We start from the raw sequence: 24,844 nt of genomic DNA, 5'->3' as shown, positions 1-24,844 counted from the left end.
CACCATCATTTGTTTTCTGGAGGAGGGGAGAGGAGCTCACACCCACCCATCCTAGATGGTGGAGATAGGAACGCCACGGAGAGCAGCTGTGCGGAAACTGGACTGCCAGGTCTGCGAGGAGGAGTCTGGGAGGCAAGGGGCGGAGCCTGGCCACGTGGGAAGGACCTGGCTGGGTGGAGCGTGCGCCAGTGGAGGCTGGTGACTCCGATGCCAGTGGGGCGGTGTTCTTCTCCCAGTTTCGGCCAGAACCCTACAGGAGCTGTCCAAGGTGTGAAGCAGAAGTTCAGAGTTCTGACTGGTTCTAACCGAAACCTGGATTCACGGTCCCACTGACATCGGAGCCACCAGCCTCCATTGGCGTGCGTGTAGCAAACGAGGGATGGTGCCCGATGGACCTGGGAGCAGAGCTCTTGCTGAGCCAACGGGCTGGAGGCCCAGAGGCGGTGGCTAAAATTCTGAAACTCCAGGCCCCAAACCCAAAGACCGGGCAAAGGGGGAGACAGACAGTTTTGACTCATAGAACAAAAGCTATTGGGAATCCCGTCCGTGCAAGCTGCGGCAAAATAAACGGGTTGGATCCAGGATCCGCCTTCCATGAAAGGAAGGGCCCCACTCATGGAAGGCCCCTCAGACCAATTTTTGGGATCCCCCCTCCCTCCAGCTCATCCCATTCAGCAGGGTCTCCTGATTCTTTGTGTAGCATCTTCAGGGGGCTGGAGGGGCTGCTGTGGGAAGGAGCGGGCGGGGAGGTCCACCTCTGTCAGCGCAGTTGATCCAGCTGCAATTTGGATCCAACCCAATGAGTGCCACAAAACAGCAGCGATGGCTCACATGGGGGTGGGGGGAGGCAACTGAGTCGGCCCCACGGTTCCTCCGACTGAGAGCTGTCCAGTCTGACTAGGAACAGCTCTCCAAGTTCCAGGGCAGAGGAAGGGCTTTCCCAGCTCCTAGAGCTGGAGTCTGAAAGCTGGGCCTTTCTTTGTGCAAGCATGCGGCTCCATCCACTGAGCTGGGGCGGGGGGGGGGGGCTTCCCAAAGTGACAGCTTTGGTTCCTCAGATGTTAAGTCCTATTACATTGATAAGAGACAATCTCCTCCGCTTCCCAGGATTTTCAAAAAACACACTTTCACGGCTGGTTTGCGGTATTGCAAGTGAATGCATCACCCCAGCTGTTAAGAAACACGAAACAACAAAAGCAGCAAACAGACCTGCACCAAGTGTGATCAGCGAAGTCCCAAGGGATCTCTTCAAACTGGGTGAATGACGTGGCAAATGTGGGTCAATGTAAATAAGTGTGAAGTGATGCATGCTAGGGCAACCCCCCCCCCCAACTTCACCTATACACTGATGGGGTCTGAGCTGGTGGTGAGTGACTAGGAAAGGGTTCTTGAAGTTGGGGGGATAACTCGATGACAGTGTCGGCCCAGCATGCGGCTGCTGAGAAATGGGCCAATTTCATGCTGGGGATCATCAGGAAAGGAACTGAAAATAAAACTGCCACTATCATAATGTCCTTACACATATCTATGATACGCTTGGAATACTGTGTACAGTTCCGGTCACCACACCTCAAAAAGGATATTGTAGAGCTGGAAAAGGTGCAGAAAAGGGCAGCCCAAATAATCAAAGGGCTGGAGCATCTTATGAGAAAAGGCTACATTTGGAGTTGTGCTTTTAGTCCCCCATGGCTGGCTGGGGGATGCTGGGAGTTGCAGGACTTTTTTCTGTCTTAACATACATAGGATTGCACCCTAAGTGTGTGTGTGCGTGTGTGTGTGTGGGGGGGGACACGGAAGGGGTTTATGAAATTATGCATGGTGTGGAGAAAATGGATAGGGAAAGAACCTCTCTCAACAGAAGAACATTGGCTCATCCAATGAAGCTGAATGGAAGGAGATTCAGGATAGACAAAAGGAACTCATTTTCACAAAACACGTAGCTACTTTATGCACTTCGTGGTCCCAAGATGTGGTGTCACCCACTAATTTAGATGGCTTTAAAGGGGGTGAGGCAAATTCATCCAGGATTAGGTGATAGCTAGTGGTCATAATTTGACCGCAGTGGCTTAGTGGTTAAGACGCTGAACTGCAGACTGGAAGGTCGGCAGGTCAGCAGTTCGAGACCCGAGTGCTGCGTGGCGGAGTGAGCTCCCGTCTTCAGTCCCAGCTTCTGCCAACCTAGCAGTTCGAAAGCAAGAAATTGCAAGTAGATAAATAGGTACCGCCTCGGCGGGAAAGGTAACAGCGTTCCGTGCACCTCGGTGTTCAGCCATGCCGGCCACATGACCACGGAAGCGTCTTCGGACAGCGCTGGCTCTTCGGCTTAGAAACGGGGATGAGCACCGCACCCTAGAGTCGGACACGACTGGTTGGGAACACCTTTACCTTTTAGTAGTCATAATGGCTCTATGCGCTCCTCCATGTTCAGTGGCTGTGGGACATGTGCAATAACTGTGTTCAGGTCCTGCCTGTGGGCTTCCCAGAACCATCCTGTTGGCCACTGTGGGAGACAGGGTGCTGAACTAGGCAGGCCTTTGGTCTGATCCAGCACAGTTCTTCTGATGTTCTTAACCTTGTTCGTGGCCTGTCAGGAGCAAGACCAGGAGTAGGGATGCTGGAGAAACCCGCAATGGAACCAAATGAGTTGGAGTTTTTCATGAATCCTGGGGATTCTGCAGCGGACCGATTTTTCCCATCGGGCGGATTCCATGGACTTGTGGTCCGTTTCACTAACTTTCCTGAATTTTGCACAAATTTTGTTGTAAAAAAATATGTTTTTTTTTTTTTTTAAATGGCCCCAAATGCACATTTCCCCCAGAGGTGTGAAAATGTGCCTTTGGGGTGAATTTGCGCATTTTTGCATGGGTGAATTTGTGCAAAATGCAAATCTGTGCAACACTGGAAACAAAAAAAATCTGATTCCGTCAATCGGCGGACGACGGAATGAAAGGCGCCTGACAATCCACAAACACAGACAGAATGGATTTTACACAATTTGTACAGCCCTAACCATGAGTGGGGAACTTCTTTCAGCCCAAGGGCCAAATTCCATTTCTGAGAAGCTCTTGGGGGGACAGATTACGGTGATAGGCACAGCCAAAGCCAAAAGGCTGGGGACAAAAATACTAACCCCCCCCAGGATATTTTAGCGTAAAGCTCTTACTGTCGGTAGGCATGCCTTAGGAGAGGCTTTTCAGCTTCTTAGAATGGGGGGAAACTCCACAAAAGTTGGAAAACCGTCCAATGATCGGAGATTGGGGGAAAGGGGTTGTGGACAAGGGAAGGGGTGTGGCCTTCTGGGGAACCCTGGACTCAGGGGTCCAAAGTGGCACAGGGCTGTCCAGAATGGGCTACAGGCATACCGGCTCCATCCCAAGATGCTCTGAAGTGCGGGTTCCACAGTCCTGGGGAGTCCAGCATCAAGACCCCACCACTGTTTTTCCTGATTTCCCTGTGCTCCCCCAGTCTTATGTGGAGCTTCGACAGACCCATCCTGCCTTTTGACTGCATGCTGGGTTAGCAACTCCACTGCCTTGCGGCCCCTATCCCCAGCCAACACGCTCCCTACAGCAGGCTGCTTTGGCACATTTCTGGAAAATGTATTTGAACAGAAGCCAAGAAAACACTGTTTGTTCAATTTCACATAATCCATTTTCCATCGACTCACAATACATCTGCCTTTTAGCCGTGGATGACTTAGCACAGAAATGGGGCCTGTTGCTTCTTCTGCTCAGAGAAGGAAAAATGGAACCGCTAGACTAGGGGGACAGACAAGAGGCCACCTTGTCCTCCCCAAAGCGACCTGGTTCTACTTGTGCTGTAAGAGGCAGGGCTGTATGCATGGTGCAATTTTGCACGGGCACAGAGTTAAATAAACAAAGGCTGGATGTGGTTGTGGATGCAGATAAGATTCAGCAAACAGAGAGCAGCAAGTTTCTAGCCCTTATGGCTGTGACCTGATATGTGACAAATTGTGGGCAACTGAAATCTCCAGAAACAGAGTGTCAGCTGAAGAAACTTTTCCACGGTTGCAGTGAACCTCAAGAGTCCTTGCGCCTCCCACGACAAGCAAAACAGGAATAAATTATGCACACAAAAATGGCCGAACTATGCACGCTACACGTAAGGAAGTTTCCGCAACTTGCATAACCTAGGTGAGTCGCAGGATTTAGCTTTTCTTGGGGTGGATTATTTTATTACAGCGCATTTATAACCCTGGTTGCAGTGGAGGCTGGTGGCTCTGATGTCCGTGGGGCGGTGAATCCACTCCAGGTTTCAGTCAGAACCAGCCAGAACTCTAAAGGAGCTATCCAAGGTGCGAAGAAGAACTTTAGAGTTCTGACTGAAACCCGGAGTGGATTCACCGCCCCCCTGACATCGGAGCCACCAGCCTCCCCTGCCTGGTTGCACGTGTGATGATCTGTTTTCATATGCGAGTTGCCCTTCTCAAGTAGCACCTGGCGGGCAGGGCCCACCGGATGTTGGTGGACTGCAAGTCCCATCAGCCCTAGCCAGCACAGCCAAGGGTGAAGGATCTCCAACAACACCTCGAGGGTCACATATCCCCACCCCCTGCTTCACGCGCTCTTGTCCCCTACTAACATAAAGGAGATAAAACCTTTCTTCCGGAGCTTAGCATTTATACCGCATTTGTTGAACTGGATTTTTACTTTTAGTGGCACAGTTGTTCTCGTGGCTCCTCCTGCTTTACCCAAGTCCATGTAGCAACACCCCTTCCCATCTGTGGCTGCAACCCCTTTTCCTTTCAAGAAACAGATGCACTGAAGAAAAACACCTCTGAGCATGTACAGAATGCCTTCCCCTCACCCACCGACTACTGCAGCCAGCCTCCTTTGAGTGGGGGGCTTCCTTCCAGGCCAGAGGGACAGAGCGCCCTTGCTGGGCTGGGCCACCAACCTCTCCTTTCAGAACAGGGATGAGAAACCTCTGTCCGCAAGATGCTTTTGCCGTTGCCTCCGATCACTCGTCGGGAAGTATTTAAAGGCATTAAGCCCTGCATCCACCTCTTGGAAGAGGCGTTCTTTAAATGCAGTCCGAAACTGTGTGTGTGCGTATAAACTTTTAATGCTGCTAGAGGCACCCTCCCCCTTCAGCAAAACCTGCTGCTTGCATTCATCCCCTGGTGCTCCTGAAGCTGCCTTGTGCTGAATCGGGCTGTCTGTCTACCTAGCCCGCGACTGACAGCGGCTCCAAAAGGTCTCTGGCAGAGGTGCCTCTCTGGCCTCTGCTATCTGAGAGCCTTTCCACTCGAGAGGCCAGGCATCATACATGGAACGGATGCCAGGTGACAGACGCTCTACGTTGGGGTGGGGCCACAGCCCAGTGGTAGAGCACCTGCCTTGCAGGTAGAAGGTCCCCAGTTCAATCCCTGGCATCTCCAGGTAGGGCTAGGAAAGAGCCCCGATGGAAGCCCTGGAGAGCCACTGCCAAGAGCCGGTCCTATCCTCAGGCAACATTAGGCAGCTGATTTGGGGTGTCATGAAAGGGCATCATACTGTCAGGTATTTGATTTAGTATCATTTTATTTTTGCTGCTGGGGGGCAGAGGAGGCGCTTGGGGGATGCTCTGCCTTGGGGCCAAAATAATGTGCCTGGCTTTGGGTACTATGCCCCCTGACTTGGAGGAGGTGGCCTGCATTTGCTGCTCCACCTCAGGCAGCAAAATGTCTTGGGCTGGCCCTAGCGGACAGTACTGAGCTTACGTTCTGACAGACCAATGAATGCTCTGACTCAGTATAAAACTGCTTCCTAGGTTCCTATTTAAACCAGTTCTTCATACAGAACCATGAGGCGTTGTTGTTGTTGTTCAGTCGTGTCGGACCCTTCGTGACCCCATGGACCACAGCACGCCAGGCCTCCCTGTCCTGCGCTCTCTCCCGGAGCGTGCTCAAGTCCATATTCATTGCCTCGGTGATGCTATCCAGCCATCTCATCCTCTGCCGTCCCCTTCTCCTTTGGCCTTCAGTCTTTCCCAGCATGAGGGCTGGTACCTTACTTTATTTTCAGGGAAGGGCTGTAGCCCAGCGGTAGAGCGCAGACTTTGCATGCAAAAGAACCCAGGTTCAGTCCCCAGCATCTCCAAGGAGGAGTAGGAACAAGCCCTGACAGAGCTAATGCCAGTCAGTGTAGACTTAATACTGAGCTTAGACTTAATACTGAGCTTAGCTGGAACAATAGCTGATTCTGTCTAAGGCAGCTTCCTAGGTTGCTAATGCTCTAGGGCAGGGGTCCCAATGTGGAGCTTGTGGGGACCCCTCTACTCCCCGCCCCCTTCAAAAAGACTGAATCAAACCTTGGGAAATGTTAGGGAAGTCGTCTTTCTCTCCCTTTCCAGCCCCTAGCCTTGCTCCTTCTCTCCCTCCTACCCTTTTTGTTTATTTACAACACTGATATACCTCTCCACATCTGAACAGATTGTGGAGCAGCGAACAATAAAAGATAAAAAGAATAAAACACCGTATCAAAAGTTCTGTGTTTTTTTTTTAAAAACAGAATACCAATAAAAACCATGGGTGGTCAGTCAAGGAAAGCTTCTTGAAATAAAGATGTTTTCAACAGGTGCCGAACACAGCACAATGTTGCTTGCCTTGCTGTTTTCCCCTCCCTCCCAGACTCTAGCTTCGCACTTTCTCGCCTCTCTACTCCTTTGCCTTGTTGTTTCCACCTCCCACCCAGCCTCTAGGGTCACTATTTCTCTCCCCCCACACACCTCTTTAGCTCACTTTTGACTAGCCAGGCCCCCACGGCAGCCATTTTGTGACTAGCCACATCCTCTGTGGCAGCCATTTTGTGGTGGTGCCCACAGCAGTTTCTCAAATTTCTAAATGTGCCCATGGGCCCAAAAAAGCAGCGTGTGGGGGCTGCTCTGGGGTCCCAGGCAGAGTGGGCTCTTTCCCAGCCCTATTAGTGCAGATCTTTTCAAGGAATGAGCCCCAGGACCGTCTGCATGCAAAGCTCTGGGCCAGGCACCACCCCTGCCCCCACCATTCGATTGTTCAAAATGCTTCACACACATTAGCTCAGAAACGTGGACAGAGAGGCGGTTGGGGGTTTCACAGCGGCAGCCCAGCCTTCCTCCCGCCTTCACAGAGGGGTGATTGATGCCCCCTTTCAGTAGGGTGCTGCACAGCCATAGTAGCGCTGAGAGGGACCTATGGAGCGAAGCCAAGCCTGCAATGGCCAGAGCGCAGCGAAAGGCTTTTGGAGAACCCAAGTCTCCGGGCCTTTGAACTGCTCATCATGCGCAGAGATCCGTTGCCAAAGAATAGACTGGTTATCACAGCCTTGTTTGCATGACAAAGGAGCGTGGGTGGAAGATTCCCATAAAAGTGATTTGACTGGAGTGGAAGAAAAAAGGGGGGAAAGGGGGGACCCAGGGGCAGCAGCTCTGAGAAATGAGCTGCAGGAAGAAAGACAATGAAATCTGCCATCAAGGGGAAAGAAAGAAAGAAAGAAAGAAAGAAAGAAAGAAAGAAAGAATCTGATAGACCAATAAATTTACCACCATGTGCAAAGGAATTAGGTCAGATTTCAACAGCATGGGGAGAGGCGTGAAAGGAGGGGATATGTGTGAAAACAGAGCCAGCATTCCTAAAATGGTGATTTTATTGTGTGCGCACGTGTAGCGGGCTGAGTGTGTGGGGAGTGGCAGGGGAAGAGCAGAGAAGAGGGGAATGTTCAGTAGGCAGAGGGAGTTTCAATGTTTTTAGGCTAGGGTTCCAGGCTGTTCTGTTGGTGGAAAGATGGGGGATGCTGGGAGTTGTAATCCAACACATCTGGAGGGCACCAGGTTAGGGAAGGCTGCTCTAAGGAGCTCAATATTCCTCATCTATGAACGCGTTCTCAAAATCACTTATCCCAGGCTAGATCAGCCTTTCTCAGCCTGGTGACCGCCAAATATTTTGGACTCCAAACATCAGCATTCCTGACCATTGCTGGCTGGGGCTAATGGGAGCTGAGCTCCAAAACAGCTGGGGATGGCTCCAGGGTGTGATGTCCACTCTGTGAAAGGCTCTGTTCACAGAAGGTGCCTCTGCTCAATTTTCAGGGATCCTGCTCTCCCCCACTGCACTGCAGCTCACCCTGTTCCATAGGGTCCCCCAACCCTCCACGTAGCATTTTCAGTGGGCTGGAGGGGTTGCCATGGGGAGGAGGGGGCAGAGAATTCTGCTCCGCCAGCCCAGTTGCACGCACCGAAATCTGGATGGAACCCCTGGAGGAAGACGGGGTTAGACTGACCTAAATTCCGAAAATTACGAGGTGCTGCTGGGGTGGGAAGCGGGTTTGGACAGTATACTCTGTAACCTAAAAGCCCTTTCCCTCAAATCCCAAATATGTTAATGGCTGATTGGGCTTACTCAGTGGACACAGAGGCACTCTGAACATGCTCAGAAGCACCGTATTGTCACCTCACACAGTCCAGGTCTGAGCTCTGGTATTAACCCCCAGCAATAAATTTGGGGGCCCAGGCCCAAAGGAGCGTAGAAATGAGTTATCCGTTTAGGATCCATTACACTCAGAATCAGGCGGGTTAAAAGAACAGTAAAAGGACAGCTTAAGAACTTCAAGGCGGACTTAACTGGATCAGAGCATGGCAGTCCTTCCTGCCTCATATCCCATCCCCAACTGAGGCCAGTAAGATGCTTCTGAGAAGCGCATGGAGGGGAGAGTTGTTGTTTTTTTCCTGTACCAAAAATGCCAGGTGCTTTCTCAGGCTGCAAAACTGAGATGAGTGTTGGACTGGGAGCTGGGAGACCCGGGTTCTAGCCCCCAATCGGCCGTGAAGCTCACTGGGTGACTTTGGGCCAGTCACTGATTCTCGGCCTAGCCTACCTCACAGGGTTGTTGTGAGGATAACATGGAGAGGAGGAGAACCATGTAAGCCACCTTGGGTTCCTTGGATGAAGAAAAAAGGTGGGCTATAAATATAATAAATATTAATAAATGACATTTTCGGCAAAGTTTTCTGGGGCCAGAAGAAATTCGGAAACCGTTCAGGTGCCCTCTGGCGCGGACTCCCTTACCCTGAGCAAGGAGCGGAAAGTGGCTTATGGGTACATTATTTCTATAACATCTTGGTCCAGTGCTGCCGAAACAACGCTTCGTGAGGATGTAGCGTGTTTTCACAAACATTGTAGGTTTTAAAAAAATGGTGGACCCCATAAAAAAAGATGGAAGCCCCACCACTAGTCTGTGACACTCTGTCTGGATGGAGTGTTATTTCCGAGGCAGTGGGAGGGGATCTGGTGATCCGGACGGATGCCGAGTTAGAGAGCCACAAGGAGCGGCAGATCAATTAGTTACAGAAAGAACTTGCACATGCACGCTTGTTACAATAAGGCCCCCAAAGGGGGTGAAAATGTTAAGAATTTCTCTTGCCCTTCAAAAAATAGTGGGTTGGCTCAATTTCTCAATAGGTCTCCACACCCTACTTTAAGTGGGATGAAACTAGTTGCAAATTTTGATTCAGCACTAGGCAGGCAGGCAGCATCATCTTGGTATTCAGGGCTATACTGCATCTGATCCTGGAGGCTCCATTTCACTATCATAACAACAGCCAATCAGTTTCGTGGCCTAACCCGGAGTCCTGGTGTGATGAGAGAAATGGTTCTCCCCTCTCAACATCACTTTTTAAATGCATCCCCCCAAAAAAGCAATAGAAGATCCAAGTCCGCTGTCGCCAACCTGGCACCCTCCAGATGTGGTGGACTACAATCCCATCACCCCAGTCCAGGCTGACTGGGAACGATGGGGGTTGCCGTGTTGTGGAAGGCTGAGCTAAGCACGTCCTTTACGATTTAACTGGGTGACTTAGACTTAACTGGCCTTTCCCAACCTAGCGCCATCCAGATGTCTTGGACTAACTCCCATCAGCCCTATGAAGGGAGTCATAGGCCCAAACATCTGGAAGGTCACAAGCTACGACCCCTGATGTAAGTCAGCATTGAACCAAAATGGGATCCTGTACGTACTTACTCCGAACAAAACGAATACGGATGACAAGCGGGCCATCTTCTATATAAGGTACAAGAGCGACTATTTCAGCCTTGGCAGCCAACATCCTCCTGAGTCGGGGGGTGAAATGATGCTGTTCCTGGCCAGCACGGGACTGGGGAAGATCCCAGAGGCCTCTCCCCCCACCCTGCAAGGACACAGTCCCCTGGATGCCGCCCCCCGAAGAGGCTGCGTCTTAATATATCACGCAGTTGGTGCCTGCATGTGAAGCCAAAGCTGTCCAACGCGCCGTCCCCCAAAGCGGCAGAACCCTTCTCGTTTTCATCATGAGCCCGAATCGAAATGCTGGACACTCAACATGTCCTCTCGTCCAGGAATAGCAAAATTGCTGCAGGCCCATCCAGGCTGGCGGAACATTCAGATGAAACCTGGAGATCCCTGAGGTGGATATGTCTGTGAGACGTGAGAGCTCAACTGAGCCTCCATGGGCAGGAACAGCACTGTCTCTCGATTCCAGGTGGTGGGGGACAAACAGGGGACTGGCCATCGCCTCCGTGCCCTGCTTGGGACCTCTCCCTGTCGGGAACACAACGCTGGGCTAGACAGATCCGCTTTAGCCTGGTCTTTTTCAGCTGGGTGGGTAGATACACTCCACCACTCCTCGTCCCTCTCAAATCATTCCCAAAGCCAAACGGTTACTCTGGAAACCGGCCCTCTCAGACTGGTCAGGGAGGAGGACAGCTTTCTGGGCTGTGGTAGGTGCTCCCCTCGCCTCCCCCAGGGCGCAAGCAGAGAGTCATCAATCAAAGCCATGCACACTCACAGGCGCGGCGGGGGGGGGGGGGCTCTGCCCTCAGCTGCCGCTCTGGAAAGACGGCCTGCTCGGAGCATTAGAAGCAAAGTTTGCAAACAGTGAACTTCAAAGCCTTTGGAACAGAAGTGTGCCTAAGAAGTGAAATCATAAACTCAGGCTTGAAAAATGATCTTTTTATACGTCATCGACCCGACTGGCCCCATCCCCTCGGCCGCTGTAGAAGACTCCCCCCCTCAAAGAAAGCTCCCCTCCTCCCCTCAACCCTGAAAAGCTAAAACAGAACCGGGGCTGGCAAAACAGACCAAATTCGAAGAGAGATATTCAGCAAAACCTGAATGTTCTGCCTGAACGGCAAATAACTTTTAACATCTTCACTCAGTAATTCACTGCTCACATGCCCCACATCCACAAATTCAGCAGCATGTATTCAGTTGTTTATTTGGGCTTCTTTATACCCCCAAAGCAGAGACCACACCACACACACCTAAAAACAACAGCGTAGAGTCCACAGAGCGGTCTTATGCAGCCCCCAATTCAATGATGTGGGGGTGCTCCTGCATAATTGCACATTGGGCTTGTGCCCGAGAACTTTCTGGTAGATCAGCCCCTATATCATTAAAACAATCCTGACCCCTGCTTTCACTGGTTTAACCGCAGCCAAGGAACACTTAAAGCACAGCTGGAAAGGTATATGCTTGAGCTAGGGCTGTGGCGAACCAGCGGGAAAGAAAGTTCCACAACTGCGGATCAGCTGTGGAAAGACAGTCATCTCGTACCCTCTAGTGCAGCCTCTCCCAACCTGGCACCTTCCAGATGTGTTGGACTACATACTGGCCGGAGGGTGATGGGAGTTGTAGTGCACCAGGTTCGTGAAGACTGCACGAGTATTTGGTGGGGGGGTAAGAGAGAGGCATGTATTACAACTAGCAGGGTCTTTGCATATTAAAACAGCTGCAAAGAATATGAATCTAAAAGTACACATGGTTCCCGGTATTCTATCACACCCTGGTGTGAACAGGAAAGAGTCTTTAGGGTGGAGCTATGATAATGAAGAGGTGTGGCCACACAGATGGCAGCAGGCTCAACTGCTTCCAGGATCACTGGGGCAGTCAGTAGGTTTAGTCCCCATGTCAACAGTGTTCCTAAATGCACCTCCTGCTTTTTCCCACGTGAGTAAATAGGCCGCCATTCATTCCTCAGGGAAAAAGCATAATGCTGTACTTGGGGAAACCACTGAAGCGAGTGTAAAACCTGTTCTCTACACTGGATCGCTACTGCCAGGGGTCCCACTTTAGGATCTGCGCACAATGTGCCCCTGTGCGCAGGGACGTAATGCATGCCACCCAAGTCCTCACAGTAAACCAGCCCTCCTCATGCAGAGTCAGTCGTAACGGCAAACATTTTGCAAGTAAATAATGACGCCTGCGAATTCCAGCCCAGCTCAAGTGGCTCCGAACGGCTTCAGCTTGCCTCAGCTAGAAAACGAACTGGCACAAAACAACTTCGTTGTGGGAACTCATGCCCTCGAATCGCTAAGCTCATTGCAAAGTGCGCACGTGTTCTCGCTCGCTCTGCCTCGCACACAGGCGGACCCAAAGGAATACAGGGAAAGAGCCCTAGGCACATAACTCTGAACAAAACCAGTGTACACAGCTGAACTCCTGCCAAGACATTGCAGCGTCTCAGGTGAAGGTGTCAATTCCAGCAATGGGTGTGGAGGATCAACGGTGAGAAGGCCGTGCAACCCATGGATTAACAACAAATAAATATATATGGGCGGCAGCGGCATTAGAGAACAGCTGTGCATTTTCTCTAATCAGGGCCTGATCTCTTGGTTGCTCCTCAAAGCAAAATGACAGGCACATCCTCTATGGAAAATGATTTACGTGGATCCCAGCTTCACATGCCTGTGCCTCCCTCTGCTGAACTCCTTTCCTTCCACCTCCCATACAGACGAACTGGAACATTTAAAAAATAAAATGCTGAAGTGTTGCAAGATCTATTCATGCACGTTGCAGTGGGAGCCGGAGGCGGTGCTGCAAAAAGAGCCAGAAGATAATCTGGAAGCAGGGAAGTTTGCAAGACTGTATGAGCTACTGCTGCATCTTAAATAGAGCCACCAGTGTTCGTTGGTCCATCAGCAGGATTCACGAACCAAATAGCCTTTGACAAACAGTGTGCTATAATGGTTAAGAGTACTGGACTGGGGGATCCAGGCTCTAGTCCCCGCTCAGCCATGAAGCCCGCTGGATGACTTTGGGCCAATCACAGACTCTCGGTCTAACCTACCTCGCAGGGTTGTTGTGAGGATAAAATGGAGAGGAGGCGGATCATGCAAGCTGCCTTGGGTTCTTTGCATGAGGAAAATGAATATAATAAATAAATAAATACAACCCACATAAGTTACTAGGCCACAGTTTTTCACCAGACCACCTGCTCAGACATAGCGGTGTTTGTCAGTTGTGACCAAATGTAGGAAAGATCCAACTTCTGTAAAGATCCAATTCCTAATTGGCCACAGGCAACCAGCTATTTATAAGTCTGATTTAAAGATGGTTTTCCTTTCGGGCTTGCATCCAAAGGTTTCAGCTAGACATATGTCTGGTTCCCCCATTCCCTTTTCTCACTTAGCCCTACCCTTTGCCTCCCCCTGCCCCGAACTCTGGCATCTCCTCACCCCCTAATCTACATCATTGGTTGCCACAGGCAGCAGGGAAATACTGAGCCCTGGATGGGAGGCAAATTGTATCGCAGAACATAAGACGAGCCCTGCTGGATCAGACCAAAGGACCTATCTAGTCCCGCAGTCTGTTCCCACAACGGCCAACCAAATTCCTCTGCAAGGTCCATGAGCAGGACAGGAGCACAACGGCACCCTCCCGCTCACATTCCCCAGCAACTGGTGCTGAGGGGTTCCCCGGCTCTGATGCTAGAGGGGATATATAGCCATCATGACTAGTAGCCATTGATGGCCTTATTCTCCAGGGATTTGTCTCCAGTGCCTAATCCCCTTTTAATGGGGGTTGGATTCCTGCACTGAGCAGGGGGTTGGACTCGATGGCCCTTCCAGCCCTACTATTCTATGATTCTAATGTGGCTTAACTTGGTGGCCATCACTGCATCTTGCACAGTTTAACTATGTACCTGCGAAGAAGTGCCGTCTTTTGTCCGTCCTGACCCTAACGCCAATCAGTTTCACTGGACGCCCCCACGTTTTGGGTCTTCTTACGAGAGAGGAAACAAAGCCTGACCCAGGACTGGTATTTTTGGTGGTAGCCCCATGTTTCTTCAGATGTCTGTGTCCACCACCGCACAGAGCACACTTCCCGTGCTTGGTAGGAGGAGCTGCTTCTCTTAAAACGTGTTGCTCGTGGGGGCAGGGGAGCAGCCAGAAGTGTCCCCGGCCTCTGAAGGGCTGGTTCGTTCACAAGGAGGGCACAGCAGATGCTGTCATGCATGGCTCATGGGCTTGCAGGCATCTGGCTGGCTACTGTCAGAAACACCGCTGGCCAAGATGGAGCTGTGGTTCTCATTCAGGAAAGCAGTTCTTATGTTGCTGTTCTTATCAGCCGTGAGAGCAAAAAACAGATCCTCCATGGACAGAGGAAGCTGACCTGCAAATGACAGATGCTGGGGATGGCCAGCAAGACAAAACCGTTGCCTCCATGCCCTGGCTTGCAAGCTCTCAACGTTGGCTAACGTTGGATGCAAAACAGCTAAACCAGGGGTAGAGATCCTGTGGACCTCCAGGTGCTGTCAGATTACAACCCTCATAACCCTCGGCTGGGCTGCCTGGGGATGATGGGAGTTGAAGTCCAACCATGTCTGGAGGGCCACAGGTTCCCAGACGGTCACTCAGAGCTGTTCTGGCAAGCCAGGTCTTAAGTCCATTGCTGCTTGTCGCCAGGAGCAGTGCAACACAACCACGCCCTGCACCTAAGGCACTTCCAACCTCTGCCTCAGCCTCTCCCAACCGGATGCCCTCCAGATGTGTTGGACTACAACTCCCATCAGTCCCAGCCAGCACGGATGGCTGGCTTGTATTTTCGTGCCAATGATTCTATGGACGTAATCGAAGGAAAAGATTCCGGCGATTCTGCCACAGTTGAGATCATGAACCCAAGTTACAATCTGAGCTCCCGCAGACGCTCAGGCTCACTGAGCAACGGCAGCATCTCCCTCTCGGGATGCCCACAAAACAATGCTCACTCTGGCGCAAAGAACTGTTAAGGCTTCAATCAAACACCCATTACTATTATTACAGGCTATAGGGGTGGCTCCCCCCCCTTGCAAAAAAATAAGTGGCTCTGTTGTGGGATTGCCATTCTTAATTACAAAATTTGACAATTGCAGGTTGCGGAGCTTTAAAAAATGTTTACGAGCGAATTTCAGTCCTTGTGAAAGTAAAAGGGACTCAGTGCTCATTAGGCAGACGGGCAGGAGAAGCGGAACTCCACGCCAGGAGAGCCACGCCAGGGTCTATTCCCGTTCCCAACCTGGTTGCATTAACGTACCTCAACCCCAGTTTTCAACACCCTCCGTTTACTCCTGGCTCCTACATTTCCCCTCCCCAAACTCTGCCCACGCAGCTCATCTCTGACCGCTCTGCCTGTTCTTCCTCTCTCAGTTCCTGCCAGGGTTCCTCCAAAAGCTGTCAATCCTTCTGGCCGGTAATTCCAGCCCTGGTCTCTGCATCCTCAGGCTTCCCTCTCTTAACATTTGAGGATCCAGGCCTCCCCCAGCATATCCACCCCAAACTCTGACAAAAGGTTATAAGGGTAGTTTTTCGTTATTGAAAAAAAATGGCAATACCGAGATCTGTGGAGATACTGAAAAGTTGGCAGAATAGGTTCAATGGCATTCTCTGGAGGAATTAAGAATCTCGGGTAAATGTGCCAAGGCTTCAAAATATTTGAAATTCCCAAATATTATATACAACTATGCTGTGATATGTGATATCAATTACCCAGTTTGGTGATCTATAGATGTGCTAATGTCCTGCTGGAATTTGGTCCCAAATGCAATATATTTACCCATAAACAGGTAAATAAATTTCATCTTTGATATTAAAAAAAGACACATTTGTGCGAGAGCAGTTCAGGAAATATGGAATAAAAGTTTAACAAATTATTATTGCAGATATTTTGTTAATAATGCCCTTTACGTATCTGTAATCAGTTTAAAACTGGGAGTAGTTTGAAAAGGTGAAAGCAGTGCAATATTGTAAGGTTTATAAGCTGACAAAGGCTGCCATATATTAAACAAGTCTGGTCATTCATCCATCTAGCCCAGTAATGCCAGTCTTTATTGATGGGCCTTCCCCAAGCTTGGCCCCTACATAGTATTGGACTATGTCTTCCATCATCCCCAGGAAGCATAAGCATTGGTTGTGCTGGCTGGTGGTGATGGGAGTTGTAGTCTAACACATCCAGAGGGCACCAGGTTGGGGAAGGTTGGTGCAGACCAGGGGTGCAGAGCTTCTTTCAGCTCCATGATCCTGGGACTGGGAAGGAGGAAGCTGACTTGAAAGAGGAATGGGGGATGGATCTGGCGCACATCCGGGCCCCGCAGGGCATCCTGTGTTAGTGCGCTGCCATGCCTCCCTGCAGGTGGTGCTGACCAAAGGACCACAGAAAGACACACACAGCAGGAATGGTTTTCATAAGCTCTCCACTGCAACCCTGCCCCTCAAATTCTGCAATTTCCAGTTAGTGCAGAAATTCCAAACTTGGGAGTACAGAAAGCTGAAACCTGTGTGTACATAATGGATGTACCATAGCAAATGGCGATCATAGCAAACAGAATCCAATGAAATTTGATACCATAAGGACATAAGAGGAGCCCTGCAGAATCAGCTCAAGGGTCCATCTAGTCCAGCATTCTGTTCAAAGAGCGGCCAACCAGATGCCTGTGGGAAGCCCCAAGCAGGACATGAGTGCAACAGCATCCTCCCACCCATGTTCCCAGCAACTGTTGTACACAGGCATACTGCCTTTGATACTGGAGGTAACATATAGCCATCAGGACTAGTAGCCATTGATAGCCTCATCCTTCCTGAATTTATCCAATCCCCCTTTAAAGCCATCCAAGTTGGTGGCCATCACTTCATCGTGAGGTAGCGACTTCCATAGTTCAACTCTGCACTGTGTGAAGAAGCCCTTCCTTTGACCTGTCCTGAATCTCCCACCAATCAGCTTCATGGAAGGACCCCGCTGGGTTCGAGATGGAAGGAGGAAAAACGAGGGAGCGACAAAATCTCTCTATCCATTTTCTCCACCTCACGCATAATTTTATACACCTCTTTTGTGTCCGCACTTCGTCACCTTAAAAAAAAAAAAGTCAACTAAAAGGCCCCAGTTACTGCAGCTCAGGAGTGAGCAATGTGGTGCTGTCCAGATGTTTTGACCTACAACTCCAATAAGTCCCATCCAGCATGAGCAATGGTCAGGAATGATTTATTTATTTATTGCATTTATACCCCGCCTTTTTTTCCTCTTGCAAGGAACCCAAGGTGGCTTACATTATCCTCCTCCTCTCCATTTCATCCTCGCAACAACCACCCTGTGAGGTGGGTTGGGCTGAGAGTGTGTGACTGGCCCAAAGTCACCCAGTGAGCTTCCATGGCTGAGTGGGGACTAGAACCCGGATCTCCCAGCTCCTAGTCCAACACTCTTGCCACTACACCACACTGGCTGTGTGATGGCATGGCAGCTATAGTCCAAAACATCTGGGGGGCAGCTGGTTGCCTACCCTGCCTTTCCCCATAGGGAAGGTACTTTGGCTCCCTGTTCATCTTGGTTGCTCTTTACCATGTTGTATGGGTCAGGACTGATAAAAAATCCCAGGCTGCCGATTGGGCTGGTACCTTAAAACTACTTTTCTGCTTCTTGCTTCTCTGTTCAGAACTTGTGCCTAAAAACATGATTCTAACTCATAAATGTTTGATTCTGTGCCTAACAGTTTGAAATAGGTCTCCTCCCCCCCCCCAACCAGGGTAGCCCAGTGTTTTCTTTTACAAAGGATAGTCCTCTATTTGAAGGGCTTCCAGTTTAAAGATAAAGAACTGTAAGATCCATTGCCCATCAACACTCAGGACCTGGTCAGCAGGCACACAGGCCGCCTGGTCACAAGCTTTCACACTATAGCGAGATGTGCTGTATTTCTATTTAAATTATAATAATTATTTCCAAATTTGTATCTACCTGTATAAATTAGCACATGCAAATCACTGTCCTCTTTTGCAGCAACTCGTAAGTGGCCACCTCGATCCACCTGCCTGCAGACCTTCTTCTTCATGGACTCTGCAACCGTGCGATTCCCACAATAAGAGCCACCCTACTGGATCCAGTCCAAGACCCAGTTTAGTCCCGCATCCTGCTGCAAACCGGTCTGGGAAGCTCACAAGTGGGAGTCGATGGAGATAGTTGCCTGCTGTTGTTTGCTCCCAGAAAAGGGTAGCCAGAGGTTTGCTGCCTTTGAAGACGGAGGCTTTATGCAACTAGCACAGCTCATAGCTGATGCTACTAGTCTGCCAAGCCCCAACACCCCACAGGGGATAGTCAAAGTCCAAAACAGACCTACTTTCCCTTGTGCATCTTGCCCTCTCTCTACCACATGGGGAGGGGACACCCTTCGAGCCAGCCCGCTCCTCCTTAATTTCCATTAGTGCCTAGAATCGCCTCTCTTGCCATGGCGGCTCAGAGCCAAAAGCCATTATCAATTTATCCGATAAAACCTCCACCCACTTGGCAGGTTCTTATCTCGGCTTAACCACACACCCTGGATGGACTGGAGACTCCCTCAGATCCTCGTGCTGACAGAAGACGTAGGCAAAGGTCCTCTGCAGGCCCAATGGACAGGCTGCAGGACCTTAACAGTTGCAATAGGCATCATCCAGAGAAAGCTGGGGGCCACCAGTAGGGCTCAGGACTCATCCGTACATAGAAATCCCAATTATGTCAATGGAACTTCTGGGGACCAAACATTTTGCAGATTGGGCCCAGTGGCTGTAATCCACATCCTAAAATGGCAGAACTGCAACCAATTTCAATAGAGATGAACAGCACCCTTCACGATTGATTGCTTTGATCGTAATTTTCAGTGTACAAAAGTTCTTTATAGTTATGTGTTCTTCCCAACAAACTCCTTGGCCAAATAGTTTAGGCTCACCTAGCAAAATCGTGTTTGCTTGTTTTTTAAAATTTATTATAAAGGGTTCTTCTTTCTGCTGTGAAGCAAGGGGAGCAGAGCTCTGCTGCTGTCCTTTAGGGACTGGACAGAATTGGGCCTACAACCCTCCCCCATTTTGGTCCTCTCCAGTACAAGGAGGAGAGCCAGTGTGGTGTAATGGCTCGAGTGTTGGACCGGGACTTGGGAGATCCGGGTTCTAGTCCCCACTCAGCCATGGAAGCTCATTGGGTGACTTTGGGCCAGTCACAGACTCTCAGCCCAACCTACCTCACAGGGTTATTGTTGTGAGGCTAAAATGGAGAGGAGGAGGATTATGTACGCCACTTTGGGTTCCTCAAAGAGGAAAAAATGGCGGGATATAAATGGAATAAATACGTATACACACACATACATACAGGAAGGGAGACACAAACCCCAAGTGCCCTGCATAAAACGTCTCCCCCTCCTTCGACTGCTGTGCCCCAGCCAAGAGCAGGCCTGTCGTTAAGGGCTGGCCACCTGGTGAGCTTCACAGCTGAGCAACATTTGAACCCGGACCTGACATCACTAAGACCCAACCCTCTGTTAGCTAGAAGAGACTGGCTCTCAAGACAAGGGGCAACCTCCCTTCGGTAAGCTTTCTCCAGCAGCCCAGACTACTGAAGACTGGCTCTGGCAGCTGAATGAAGATGAGAGGCTGACTTGGTGTCATCTCCAATATGAGCAACTTATCGAGATACGAGCATCACTTGGACCAGTGGTGCTGCTCCAGATGTCGACACCCCGGGCAGAGACGATTCAGGCTTAGCGTCAGATTTCTGCACATTTCACTTGTGACGATGCGAATTTCGGGACTTCCCCCCGGCTAGCAGAAACACATGCTCCATAGAGAGGCAAATCTGTTAGGAGATAACTTACATACCCCAAAGGAGGAGGAAGAACCCCTTTGGAAAGGAGGTGTTGCTGTTGGCTTGAGAGTATACCTTAACACAGGATTGGGGAATCTTGGGCCCAGATCCGGCCCCATGTGGCAACAACCACTGATAGTTTGATGGTTTTCCAGTAATTATGCAGTGTCCCCACCCCATTCCAAAAGGTTGAAATGCCTCTCCTAAGGCTTAGGGCACCATCCTATACACGTTTAGACAGAAAAAAAAAAGTCCTACAGCCCCAGCATGCTGGGTGAGGCATGCTGGGAATTGTAGGACCTTTCTTCCGTCTCAACATGCATGGGATGGTGCCTTCAGTTATCTTAGCAGGAAGAGCTTTAACCTCCACCCCTTTTGCTTTTGACTTCACCCCCCCCCCCCGCCTTCAGCCCACCGGATGCAGCCCCTGAGAACTTCTCCACAACTGAACTAGGTCCTTGGGCTGAAAGAGGTTTCTCACCCCTGCTTTAAGAACATTAAAAAGGACCATGCTGGATCCACCAAGGTCCACGGAGCCCAGCATTTTGCTCCTAACAGCAGATACCCAGATGCCTTTCTGCACATCACTGTGGGAGGGGGAGATCCCTCTGAACTCAGGAAGACATACTTCCACATCAACATTCGCGTGATCGAGCCCTGTACAGGACTGGAGAACAGCCTAAAGCAGCCTTCCCTGACCCAGGGCCCTCTAGATGTTTCAGACAACTCCCACCAGCCTCAGTCATCATGGGCTATAGTCAGGGATGATGGGAGCTGTTGGGAGTCCAAAACATCACAGGAGGAGGTCAGGGAAGGCCAGCCTAAAGCTTATTTACTTGGGAGTAACTCCCACTGAAGTCCAATAAGGACTCAAGTGACTGGGACCTTTTAGAAGATTAAGTGGGGAACGACAGACATCTATCCAAGTATGGACAGTATAGAAGGGGGGGGGAACCCACCTTCCCCTCTTGCAATACTAGAAGTCTGGGACAGTCAAAAGGAAATGCTTTGTCACTTAATGCAGAATTTGACTTATAGCCATTTCCAGAGGAGGGCGAAGCCATGTTCATCTGTGGCAGCCCCAACAACGAAGCGTCATGTAGCTCTTTAAACCCCAAAGATTTATTGTAGCACGAGCTTGAGAATCCACTTCATCACGATGCATGAAGTACAACTTACCGGTAGCCTTCGCCCAACCCAGAGCCCTCCAGGGGTGTTGGACTACAAACCCCATCATTCCCAGCCAGCCTAGCTAGGAGGCAATGGGATATGTAGTCCAACACACTTGGAGGGCGCTGGGTTGGGCGGAAGTTGACTTACTGCATTTGCTGCTACTAGATGGCCGTTGGCCTGGATGGCTTTAAGAGGGGATTAGACAAATTCATGGAGGAGCAGGGAGTTTATCCACGGCTGTTAGCCATGAGAGCTGATTGGACCCTCCATATACCAGGCGCTTGGGACAAATGACAGGAGACGTCGGGCTCTGCTCGTGCGCCTCCAAAGCTCTGCACCTGGCCCTGATGGAAACAGAATGCTGGTCTGGATGCAGGCACCGTCTGATCCAGGAAAGAGCTCACATTTTTAAATCCATGGTATTCCATTGAGAAGGCTGTAGAAGTATTTAGGACCAAGACTTTTTTTTTTTTTAAATCTCAGAATTGCTGACGGTTGAGTTGCAAAGTTTGGGGGAAAGTCAATAGGAGCAAGACAACTATGATCGGCAAAGCTCACAGCCTGCTCCCCAACCTCCTGGTCCCACCTCCTTAAAAAACCAAAACCCAAGGTAGGAGACTACTAGACAATAAGGCCCCAAAGCTGCACTTGGTTAATTAAGACATTCTAGCTGCTACAGGCGAGAATAAGGAATCCTAGACACAGAAGCCACTGCACTCCCCAGATCGAAGATCAAGTTCCTTCTTGCAAGGTGATCTCAGCTCCGGCATGTTTCGCATAAAAAGAATTCAATAACATCTCGGATCCGATACTGCCTTCCCAGGAAACCTGCGTCGAGGCAACTGGGTCCCCCCCCCCCCCCCGCCGCCGCCCAAGCAACCCAAGACTGCAGATTCTGGCTCAAGTTTTTCCAAAGCATTTCGTCGGAATTGCTTCAATGTGCGAAGATTGGGGGTGTGTGTGCGTTTTTTTTTTGCTTGCACGCTCAACCGAGACAGATTAAAAAAATAACAATGGGGGGTGTTTTTGTTTTTGAAAAGAACACTCCCCTTGGCACACTCATTTCACACTTTGCAAAGAAAAAAAGTGTTGCAAAAATAAAATTAAACTTGCAAACTGTATCAGAAGATTAAACTCCTAGAGCATTAATAATTCCTTCTACTCCCCTCTCCCCGACTTTGCTTCAAATGAAAGGGGGGGGGGGACAGGACCTAGAGGCAAAGAAACTGGAGAGGTTTGGAAGGAACAACTCTCCCTGTGTGAAGTTACTTTCCCCTCCCCCAACAAAAACAAGCCCTCAGAGCTTGAAGGAATTTGCAAGCAAGAATCCGCCAGAAACATTGTGAAAAGCAATGGGGGAATTCATTGGAAACAGATGGCGTTTTCAGCTGTGATTCTGAAAATTCGCTCCTTTTCTGACACCATAAAAACAAACCGTGTGCTGGGGGGGGGGGGAGCGAGGGTGATGGAAGTAGACCCAAACGTTAGCAGAGAGAAAGGTTAGCTCCGGCTACAAGTAAACGCAAGCATGCAAGGCAAATGAGACCGGGGACAGCTTTTTTGCAGGGGAGAGGGTTGAAGAGATAAAAAATGAGTCCGTGCACATGTTTTTTTTAAGTAGGTACCCCCACTTCTTCTTTCTTTTTTTTTGCTTTGAAATATTGAGTAGAACAACATCTGGCAATCTCCATTCAGCTAAGGTTTCTAACCAAGTAACAAGAGCCAACTACTTAGGCAGGTTACAGCAAGGGAAATGTATCTGCAAAAATGTTCCTCCTATATATATATATATATATATATATATATATAGGAAAGGAGGCAGTCCTTGCCTATCACCCCAGCAATAAACTCATGAATCTGATTCATTACACCACAGATACAACATGTCAGAACACAAATATTATTTTATGTATTTATAACATTACTTCTGAGCTGCTTTTCGGCCCCCAAAGGGCCCCCAAGATGACTTACCATTTAAAATCTTGACACACATTTTAAAAATGTGAAAACACAGCAAATGAAGAACAGGAGATAAACAATCTTTTAAAAACAAGAGAGTCGAGTTAATACATTGAAAGTCACTCAAAAGCCATACGGAAGAAAAATGGTTTTAATGGCCAACCTACACCTAAACAAAGAAGGGGCCAGTCTAACATCAAGGAAAGATTTTCACAGTTGGGGTGCTACCACAGAGAAGGCCCTGTCCTACTTTCCGAACAACTTAGCCTCTCTTGGTGGTGAGAGATGCAGAAAGGCCTCCATCAAATAATGCAAGCCTGAAGGATTCATACAGAAGCGATTCATCAAATAATCTTGGCCCCAAATCATTTAGGGTCTCATAGGTAAGAAGCTGCTCGCTGGATTGTACCTGCCTGGAAACAAACTGGCAGGCAGAACAGTGGGTTCACGACGGGTGTAATATGTTCAAAAAGGCACATGCAAGAAAGCAGTCTGGCTGCTGCATTTTGTATTAGCTAAAATGTCCACACATGTGCATAGTTGGTTAAAAAAAACTTTCCCCCAAACCAGAGGATGCACTGGATGTACACCCACATAACACCCCATTGTCCTGTTTCTCAAAGTTGAGAAGTCAAACAATGCTTGAAAAAACACACAAAGAAAGTTCCTTCCCAGCTTAGAAACAAAATATAAAAAGGCATGTTTTGATCTTGCAATAATAAATCCAGCCTCCTCTCTAATTCTCACTGCCATCTCTGTGGCAAGGCAGGCAGGCAAGCCTTCAGAAAGGCAAAAGGATCTTCGCAATCACTGATTAAACCGTCTGCGTCTCTGTCACTCAGCCACACACAGCTCTCCCACGGCCCATAACACTACGCATGGGGCATCAGTGGCGTGGAAACACTTTTTCCCACACCACAAAGCAGACCGGCTTTGCTGCCTCTGAAACCGAGCTGCAAACCTAATCTACTCCGGGTCCATTTGCCCTTCTGATTTTGCTCGGCAAAAAAAAGACATCTGGATGTGGCAGACTAAAGGCTGGTGAGTGGGTGGGAAGCCCAAAACAAAAATGCAAGGAGGTGGGATCGGTGTGGCTCTGAGACATTCAGGCTGGAAGGGTACCACTCGGTTTTCCAACATGTGGCAGAGTGCTGTGAGATGGGAATAAATGAGAGAGGCCCACAGGAGAGGGGGTGGGGTGGGGTGGGGGGCTAAGGAAGGAAAGAAACCAAAACGGCTGCTTCTGTAGGGCTTTGCAGATATTAAAAAAAAAAAAGTTTTAAAGAAGGCAAAAAAGGGGAGCTGTGCTCCTTACCTGTTGGGAAGACGCAGAGAGAGACAAAGAGGGTTTGGATCAGTGCCAGGGGTTTCACTCTTGCCCCTTTCCCCATACCCGTCCATCCAGCTTCAGCTCTAACCACTATCCTCTCCCTATAAGAAGAGTTGTTTTCAAAGAGAGAGAGAGAGAGAGAGAGAAAGAGAGAAAGAAAAAAAGGGTAAGAGGAAGGGGGAAAAAAGGTATCAGTTGCGAGGAGGAGGAGGAGGCGGTATAGGGGAAAAATAAAATAAGAAAATCAACAGAAGCACACACAGAGAAAAGATGGGAGCCTGGCTGTGGAGGGAACGCCAACAGCCTGGGTACTGAGCGAGCACCCAAGGTCCCCCCCCTTCCCACTCTAGGAAACAGCCCAAACCATCAATCACCGCTTGCTGCCTTCCAATGTCTACAGAGCTGCCACCGGGCTCGCCAAGCTCATCCACTCAGGAGGAAGGTTCCGCCTGCGTAGCCAAGGCACGGCTCTGGTTACAGCGAGCGTAAAGGGGCTGGCAAAGAGGAGGGATATAAT

General features: G+C 49.7%; 1 protein-coding gene across 1 annotated transcript in view; it reads right to left on the bottom strand.

Moving 5' to 3' along the window:
• RGMA (repulsive guidance molecule BMP co-receptor a) overlaps nt 1–24,421 on the bottom strand; it is a 35,851-nt gene extending 11,430 nt beyond the window's left edge. Inside the window, exon 1 of the mRNA XM_084816450.1 lies at nt 24,313–24,421. Within this exon, the coding sequence (XP_084672576.1) occupies nt 24,313–24,388 (76 nt within the window). The 5' untranslated portion in view covers nt 24,389–24,421. The remainder of the gene's footprint in view (nt 1–24,312) is intronic.
• Between the last annotated feature and the right edge of the window lie 423 nt (nt 24,422–24,844).

The sequence above is a fragment of the Heloderma suspectum genome, chromosome 11, assembly GCF_057233095.1.
Source record: "Heloderma suspectum isolate Gila_16-S chromosome 11, 16-S_ref, whole genome shotgun sequence".
Lineage (NCBI taxonomy): Eukaryota > Metazoa > Chordata > Lepidosauria > Squamata > Helodermatidae > Heloderma > Heloderma suspectum.
Note: the sequence above shows the minus strand (reverse complement) of the source record. Positions and strands in the feature narration are given on the sequence as shown.